Genomic DNA, 9,442 nt, shown 5'->3' with positions numbered 1-9,442 from the left:
GAGCCTGCGCGTCCGGAGCCTGTGCTCCGCAACGGGAGAGGCCACAACAGTGAGAGGCCCGCGTACCGCAAAAAAAAAAAAAAAAAAAAAAGGGTATGTATGATTCAACTAAAGTCTTAAAATGAAAAAACAATACAAAATAAGTATGAGGGGAAAATAGAGGAAAGATTGAAGCCATGCATCCTCATTTTCAAAGCATGGGTATGGGGCAGATTTCAAAGATGTAACAGCTGTGGCTGGCCACTTCCACACTCCATCCCCTCTTCCCTGCAGAGGAAAAGCATCTCCACATTTTGATCAACAACGCAGGAGTGATGATGTGTCCCTATTCCAAGACAGCCGACGGCTTTGAGATGCACATGGGAGTCAACCACTTAGGTAAGAAATTGTGTCTCATCACAAAGCTAGAGGGAAACTAAAGTTCTCCTTGGAAAACTAAGGGTCATATGGAGCCTTCCTTGTGGTGTGATTGGACCTTTGGGCCATAATAGACTATAAGTGTATAATAAATAGTGTTGTCCTGCCTGAAAGTTCAGGCTCGCTTGAGGTTCCTCCCACTTTTTAATCTGTGCTTCAGATTCAATTTACCTTAGAATATTTTTGAACAACCTAATTGGATTGGGGGCTGTGTTGCTTTCTTTGTAAAGACACTTGTGGCCAGCATCAAGTAGAGGCCACCTGCTCTTAAACAGTGATGTTATTCAAAGTTGGAATAAGACATGACTTCGTATTCATATTCACATAATCCAGACCTACCTCACGGAATGATGTCTCATGTCTTTGGCTGTTCCTATTTCCCTAAACCGTCACTGAACTTATTCTGTAGTTGATAATGAATTAATGAGGCAAAAAGCCTTATTCTTGAATGCTCTGCCTTCCATAGCTGAGCCTGGCTCACCACTACTCCCTTCACCCTCAAATTGGCCCTGAACTCTGTTAATTCTACTTTTTCTCAAAGGTCACTTCCTCCTGACCCACCTGTTGCTAGAGAAGTTGAAGGAATCAGCCCCATCAAGGGTAGTGAATGTGTCTTCCTTAGCACATCACCTGGGAAGGATCCACTTCCATAACCTGCAGGGTGAGAAGTTCTACCATGCAGGTCTGGCCTACTGTCACAGCAAGTTAGCCAACATTCTCTTTACCCAGGAACTGGCCCGGAGGCTAAAAGGTAGGCTTAGAAGAAATGAGTGTGGAGACATGAGTCAATGGGAAGTAGCTAAAAGCCACAGGAATAGGAACTGTTTTCTGGAGCCCATCCTCTGGACAGGACCTGCTTCCATGGCTCTACCTGGGTGTAGTTTTAGTAAACAGCCCACAAGTGAATGTTGGAGGTGACTGGGAGGTAACAGGAAAATTCTGAAGGCTGGACTTTGGCAGTTACTAGCTGCATGACCAGCAGCAAGTTGCTTAACTTTTCAAGACTTATTTCCTCATATGTAAAATGGGACTGCTTCACGGGTTATTGTCATGATTTATTCAGGCCTCACGAGCAAATCAAGTTTTTTGACTCATAGTGAAACTAGATAGAAGGGAGGGACCAGAACTGGCACTAGCTACAACCATTGGGATAAAACAAGTGCTGGGACTATGGAGGGGGTCTCCCTAACAACAAAGGGTCAAATAAGAGGGAAATGTATGCTTGAGGAGGGGAGTCTCCAGTCACAAACAAACAGAGGTCCTTAGAGTGGTCTACTATGGATTTCCAATAAATAGAACAGGAAATCCAGGGTGGACAATTAGAGTTGCTTAGGATTAAGGCAGGCAGAATTCAGGCTGAAGGTATCAGACACATTAGCCCCATCGTTGGAACAGGATGGTCAAACCACATGGACAGCTGTGAGATGGAGAGTTATGTCTATGCCCAGGGCATAACATCCTTTATCAGCTTGGGATGGATCAGGGTAACTGGATGGTGAAAACTATCCAAAGGTTGGTCAGGGAGCTAGGGTGGCCTGGAAGTGGAGAGATGGACCCAGCTGTGAGGATCAGATAAAAGCAGAGGCTACACGAGTGAGAAAACCTGATAAGTGTGAGGATTAGGTGGGAAATAGCTATGATGCAGTGAAAGAAACCTGGGCAAGACGGAAGAGTCATTCATTCAGCCATTCAACAGCCACGTATTTAGTGTCCATGCTATTTTACACACTGGATTAGTGGAGTGGTGGAGTGGTTCACATCCAATGGGAGAGAGAAATAATTAGCAAGTACTTATACAACTGTCACATGTAAAATCACATGTAAAATCAGTCTAGTAATGCATGAATAATTCTCATTGTAAAAAGTTCAAATAAGATGGAAGTATATAGAGTCATTCTCCTCTCTTCCCTTTCTGCTTTTCTCCCCTCAAGATACCACTGTCAACAACTTGATGTGCACCATTCCAATTATTTTCTTGTGCATTTACATATGTATATATCATACATAAGGAAGTGAAATTCCAACACAGTATCTTAGAGATCTTTCCATGTAGTACATGGAGATTTACCCCATTACTTTTGTTGGCCACATTGTGTGTCATAGTATAGATGTGCTTTAGTTTATTCATTTCCCAAACAACGTCTAGACAGTTTTCCTTTTGTTGTTGTTATTTAATTATAATTGTGATAAATGCTATAAAGGGGAATTACGAGGACCTATAATGGATTGGCGGGGGCGGGGTGGGGAGAACCTTATTCAGTCTGAAGGATCAGGAAGGACTTTTCTGAGAGAGTGAGTTGCAAGCTGAGCCCTTGCAGGATGATTAGAAATTAAATGGGTTACAGTGTGGGTGGGGTGAGGCAGCTGAGGGGGCTGGGGAACATTCCAGGCAGAAGGAAGAGAGTGCATGAAGGTCTGGTCTCTGCTTGAGAAACTGAGAAGAGGCAGTCATAGTTAGAATGTAGAAAGCAAGAGGTCTGAGCTGAGACTGGTAAGGTAGGTGAAGGTGAAATCCAGAGAGGCCACAGTAAGGATTTTAGTGTTTATTCTAAGAGCAATGGAAAACCGTTAAAGTGGAATCCTTTTTTAAAACGAGGGCAAGAGTGGATGCAGCAGGTGATTTCTGTGGTTGAGGAAAGAAGTGAGGGTAGCTTGGACTACCTCCAAGTAGGTGGTGGAGATGGAGGGTAATAGACACTCCTGAGAGATATTTAGGATGTGAAAATCACAGGGCTTGTTGCTTGAAGATGCATGGTGAGGTGGTGGATCCTTAAGGACTGGTCCTGTGCGCCTGCCTGGTTGAAAGTGTAGGGAACACTGCAAGAACCAGGTTTGGCCTTAAATATATGAAGTCAGTTTTGGACCTCTGAGTCTGCATTACTATGGGTCATCTAGAGTAGATGTCAAGTGGAAAATAATACAGGTCCACAGTCCTTTTTCTGTAATTATGAAATCCACAAAGGCCTGAAAACTCAGTTTTTTCCTAAGCTTGATACCAAAACTCATTTGGCAGCAAAACCTCACGCGTACTAGGGAGAGTAGGTAATAGACATTTTATATATATAAAATAAAATTTAAAAAATTGGAAACATTTCTGACCCCAGGGTTTCTAGAAAAGAATCGGGGACCTGAAATAGCACATGCGTAAGTGTCATTTAGCACTTATCATGCACCAGACAGTATTCTGAGCTCTTTTACACATGAACTCATTTAATCCTGAGAAGAGCCCTGTGAGGTGTAGGTATTATAATTATCCCTATTTTACAGATGAGGAAACTAAGTCACAACATCAGGAAGGTCACACAGCTAGTGAGTGGTAAAGCTTGGATTTGAAACTGGGCAGTCTGACTACAAAGTCCATACCCTTAACCACCACATTATACTGCCTTTTATTGTCAGCCAAGAGTTAAAAGGAGCCACTTGGACCATAGATAAAAATGAGTGCTATAAATTACAGAGAGGGAATTTAGTGAGCCATGAGAACTCTTAACATTTAAAGTTTGGGTAGAAGATGATGAACCGGTCCAGGAAACAAGAGGATGCATCCAGAAGGGTTAAAAAAACCAGAAGAGGTGTGGGATCATGGAAGCCAGTGAAGAGGCAGCTTTAGGATGAGAGTGGTCAACAATGTCAAGTGCTTCTGAGAGGTCCTGGCTCTGCTGCTTCCTAGCAGTTAATAACCTCTCTGAGCCTTAATTGTAATCTGTGAAATGAAGGTATAAATTACTGTGAGGAGTGCTTGCAATAGCATCATGGGAAGGGAGTCCACATGGGGCAAATGTTTATTCATGTCTTCTGCTCTCTTTGGCCACTTGGCAACATCAAGTCCTGTCTTCCCCTCTCTATATGGCATCCCCGCATCAGGCGCTGGTGTTACAACGTACTCTGTGCACCCTGGCACAGTCAACTCTGAATTGGTTCGGCACTCAACCCTCATGAGATGGATTTGGTGGCTTTTCTCCTTCTTCATCAAGACCCCTCAGCAGGGAGCCCAGACCAGCCTGTACTGTGCCTTAACAGAAGGTCTTGAAGTTCTAAGTGGAAACCATTTCAGGTATGAATGTATCTGTTTTTGAAGATGGAATTTCATTGCCCACAGGAAATAATTTAGATTTGTCTGGTATTCCATGCCCTTTTTATTTATTTTGGGGGGGGAGCAGGTGTTTATTTATTTAAATTTTCATTTTATATTGGACTATAGTTGATTAACGATGTGTTAGTTTCAGGTGTACAGCTAAGTGATTCAGTTATACATATACATATATTCATTCTTTTCCATATTCTTTTCTCATATAGGTTATCATAGAATATTGAGTAGAGTTCCCTGTGCTATATAGTAGGTCCTTGTTGGTTATCTATCTTAGATATAGTAGTGTGTGTATATTAACCCCAGGCTCCTGATTTATCCCTCCCCACCCTGTTTCCCCTTTGGTAACCATAAGTTTGTTTTCGATATCTGTAAGTCTGTTTCTGTTTTGTAAATAAGTTCATTTGTGTTATTTTTTTTTTCATTTGTGTTACTTTTAAAAATTAGATTCCACACATGAGTGATAGCATATGATATTTGTCCTCCTCTGTCTGACTTACTTCACCTAGCACCTAGTATGATAATCTCTATGTCCATCCATGTTGCTGCATATGGCATTATTTCATTCTTTTTTATGGCTGAGTAATATTCCATTGTCTGTATGTATACCTTACCTTTTTTAAAAAGTACATTGTCCAATATGGCTTTTGTCTCTTGACTCTAGGGATGAAGGTAGTTACTGATGCTGCTAATGATGCTGATGTTTTATCTTTTAATAGGGGAATTTGACCCATTCACATTTCTTTGTGGTAACTGCTAGGTTTGATTTTATTCATGCCATCTTTTATATGGATGATTATGCTTTCTGGTTGTTTCTTTTCTTCCTACATTTTTTTATGTCAGTCTAGTTTTCTTTGTTCCTTTTTGGACTCCTAGTTCTATTTTTTTTCACATTAAAAAGAATTTGAATCTGTATTTCTCCATTGCCTTCAGGACTAAAATAGTATCAATGGACTCCCTTCTTGAGTAAGTGAAGACTTTTAAAACTTTGTATTGTAGGGAATTTTGAATGTACACAGGAGTAGACAAAATAGCATGTTGAATCCCCATATACCCATAATCAGCCTCAACAACCATTAACCCATGGCCAGTCCTGCCCCATCCCCATCCACTACCCCTTCCCATATTTTTCTCATTCCATATTATTTTGAAGCAAATTCCAGATATCACATAAGATCAAAATTTTAACACGGTTTCACCTCCACCTTCAAGATTTTGTGGAAATAATCTGAAATTTTAGAGAAAGGGCTGTAAATAAATTCAGATTGGAAGGAAAGGTAGACAGATCATGAAAGGTCTATAATGCCAGGCTTAGAGAGGAGCCACAGAAGTTGTTTCAGTAGAGAGAGCCACAATCTGGTCTGCAGATTAGAAAAATATCCTTAGTAACTCCGTTTGATGAACGAATGAAGTACCCCAAATGAGAGAGAATGAGTTTCTGATGTAGGGTAATGACAGCCGGAATGAGGAGAATGGTTTAAGTGAGAGACCCTGAAGAGGCAGAATTTTTACCACTTGATGACCAACAAGTGAGGGGGTAGAGGAGGATTTGGTGACCTGGGTTCAAGCCTGAGTTATTAGGAGATTAACTGTGACATTAACTGAGACAGAAGATGTAGATAAATAATGTGTATAACTTAGGGTTCTTTGATTCCAAACCAGTGGAAATGGACTCTGGCTAACATAAGCAAAAAGAGAATTTATTAAAATATGGGGATACTCCTAGGTTCGAAGGGAAGACTGAAGAGTCAGTCTTCGAACAGTCAGAATGGCCAGTCAGCTGGCCAGGACCCTGCTGCTGGAGTGAGTGAACGCCAGCTGTCTTCAGTCTGTTGTGTTGCTCACCATCCACTCTCCAGGGAGAAAGCATTGGGTCTCCTTCCTGCCCCGATCATCGCCTCCATCCTCTCACCCCCACTCGCTTGGCTACAGGAGGACAGGCAGGCATTTGATTAATGGGCTCTTCAAACTATATCCAAGAGGAAGAGGTAATTCCATAGAAAGAAATCAGGTTTCTATTGCCAAAAGAATGTGGGATAGATGTTCAACCAAAGAGTAGCAATTGCCCACTACGTAATAAACCCAGCTCTGTACATGTTGAGTGTGTTATCCATAAGATATGTGAGTAGAACTGTGTAGCGCATAGTTGGAAATGCAGGTCTGAAGTGCAAGAAGATAGATTATTTAGTTTTGTACACTGGAATGATTTTCCAAGAGTGACTGGATTCTTCTTCCCTGGAGATTTTTAAAAATGAAATAACCCTTTTTCTTGGTTTTGACTGAATGGCTTAGAGTCAGCTTCAAATCCATAATTATTGAATTGATTTTGAAGAGCCTTTCCAGTACAATGGATTCTTAATTTTAAGCATTTTGAAGATCCAACAGCAGCCATGTAGACCACTAGCAAGACATGAACATAGAAGTCTGTCTTGATTGAAGCTTTAGGACCTTTGCACTGGTTGTTCTTTTCTGCCTGAAACTCTAATCAACTTTTTGTCTTTATAGATTTGCCTATACAGTTGGAATTACATAATATATGGCCTTTTGTGACTGGCTTCTTTCACTTAGCATTACATGTTAAAGGTTCATCCATGCTAGAGGGTGTATCAATACTTCATTCCTTTTTATTGCCAAATATCTTATTTTATGGATACACCGTCTTCATTTATCCATTCATCAGTTGATGGGCATTTGGATTTTTTCCCATTTTTTGGGTTATTAAGATAATGCTGCTATGAACATTCATGTACACATTTTGTATGCATATTTCTCTTGGATTTAAACCCAGAAATGGAATCTCACTGGAATATGGGTCATATTTTAACTCTACTTTAGCTGTTGAGAAACTACCAGACTCTTTTCCAAAGTGGCTGCACCATTTTACATTGCCACAAGCAGTATATGAGGGTTCCAATTTCTCCACATCCTTGTTAGCACTTGTTATTGTCTGTCTGTCCTTTGATATTAGCTATCTGAGTATGTATGGAGTAGCATCTCATTGTGGTTCTCATTTGCATTTTCCTGCTAATGATGTTGAACATCTTTTCATGTGCTTATTGCCCGTTTCTATATCTTTGTTGGAGAAATGTCTATTCAAATCCTTTGCCCATTTTTAAATTGGATTGTCTTTCTGTTGTTTAGTTGTAACAGTTCTTTATATAATCTAGATATGAGTCCTTTATCAGGTATATGATTTGCAAATATTTTCTCCCATTCTGTTGGTTTGTCTTTTCAGTTTCTTCATGGTGTCCTTTGAAGAACAGAAGTTTTTAATTTTGATGAAGTCTCATTTATCTATTTTTTCTTTTATCACTTGTGCTTTTGGTGTCTTATCTAAGAAACTATTGCCTAGCCCCAGGTCACAAAGATTTATTACTGTTTTCTTCCAACAGTTTTATAGTTTTAACATTAAGTTCAGGTCTATGATCCTTTTGTTTTTCTTTTTGAATTTTATTTTATTTACTTTTTATACAGCAGGTTCTTTTTTTTTTAACATCTTTATTGGAATATAATTGCTTTACAAGGGTGTGTTAGTTTCTGCTTTATAACAAAGTGAATCAGCTATACATATACATATATCCCCATATCTCTTCCCTCTTGCATCTCCCTCCCTCCCACCCTCCCTATCCCACCCCTCTAGGTGGTCACAAAACACCGAGCTGATCTCCCTGTTATACAGCAGGTTCTTATTAGTTATCCATTTTATACACGTCAGAGTATACATGTCAATCCCAATCTCCCAATTCATCACACCCCCACCCCCACCCCCGCCACTTTCCCCCCTTGGTGTCCATACGTTTGTTCTCTACATCTGTGTCTCTTTTTCTGCCCTGAAAGCCGGTTCATCTGTACCATTTTTCTAGGTTCCACATACATGCGCTAATATATGATATTTGTTTTTCTCTTTCTGACCTACTTCACTCTGTATGACAATTTCTAGATCCATCCACATCTCAACAAATGACTCAATTTCGTTCCTTTTTATGGCTGAGTAATATTCCATTGTATATAGGTACCACATTCCTTTATCCATTCGTCTGTCGATGGGCATTTAGGTTGCTTCCATGACCTGGCTATTGTAAATAGTGCTGCAGTGAACATTGGGGTGCATGTGTCTTTTTGAATTATGGTTTTCTCTGGGTATATGCCCACTAGTGGGATTGCTGGGTCATATGGTAATTCTATTTTTAGTTTTTTAAGGAACCTCCCTACTGTTCTCCATAGTAGCTGTATCAATTTACATTCCCACCAACAGTGCAAGAGGGTTCCCTTTTCTCCACAACCCCTCCAGCATTTGTTGATTGTAGATTTTCTGATCATGCCCATTCCAACTGGTGTGAGGTGGGTGATACCTCATTGTAGTTTTGATTTGTATTTCTCTAATAATTAGTAATGTTGAGCAGCTTTTTTTTTTAAATTTATTTATTGTTTATTTTTGGCTGTGTTGGGACTTTGTTGCTGCGCGCGGGCTTTCTTTAGTTGTGGCGAGCAGGGGCTACTCTTCCTTGCAGTTTGTGGGCTTCTCATTGTGATGACTTCTCTTGTTGCGGAGCACAGGCTCTAGGCGAGCAGGCTCAGTATTTGTGACTCGTGGGCTCTAGAGCGCAGGCTCAGTAATTGTGGCGCACAGGCTTCGTTGCTCCACAGCAAGTGGGATCTTCCCAGACCAGGGCTCAAACGCGTGTTCCCTGCATTGGTAGGCGGATTCTTAACCTCTGCACCACCAGGGAAGTCTCTGTTGAGCAGCTTTTCATGTGCTTCTGGGCATCTGTATGTCTTCTTTGGAGAAATGTCTATTTAGGTCTTCTGCCCAGTTTTTGATTGGGTGGTTTGTTTTTTTAATATTAAGCTGCATGAGCTGTTTATATATTTTGGAGATTAATCCTTTGTCCGTTGATTCGTTTGCAAATATTTTCTCCCATTCTGAGGGTTGTCTTT

The 9,442-nt window shown here is 40.6% G+C and overlaps 1 protein-coding gene across 3 annotated transcripts in view; it reads left to right on the top strand.

Moving 5' to 3' along the window:
- Positions 1–9,442, top strand: part of RDH11 (retinol dehydrogenase 11) — a 21,775-nt gene that overhangs the window by 5,537 nt on the left and 6,796 nt on the right. Inside the window, exons 4-7 of one of the 3 annotated variants that reach the window (XM_055088546.1) lie at positions 274–378; positions 959–1,078; positions 4,282–4,471; positions 7,740–8,042. In XM_055088546.1, the coding sequence (XP_054944521.1) occupies positions 274–378; positions 959–1,078; positions 4,282–4,471; positions 7,740–8,016 (692 nt within the window). In that variant the 3' untranslated portion in view covers positions 8,017–8,042. Of the gene's footprint in view, positions 1–273; positions 379–958; positions 1,169–4,281; positions 4,472–7,739; positions 8,043–9,442 lie in introns of those variants that run through there. The other 2 variants (XM_055088545.1, XM_024118319.3) reach the window with 2 other exon arrangements.

Source organism: Physeter macrocephalus, chromosome 11 (genome assembly GCF_002837175.3).
Source record: "Physeter macrocephalus isolate SW-GA chromosome 11, ASM283717v5, whole genome shotgun sequence".
NCBI lineage: Eukaryota > Metazoa > Chordata > Mammalia > Artiodactyla > Physeteridae > Physeter > Physeter macrocephalus.
Note: the sequence above shows the minus strand (reverse complement) of the source record. Positions and strands in the feature narration are given on the sequence as shown.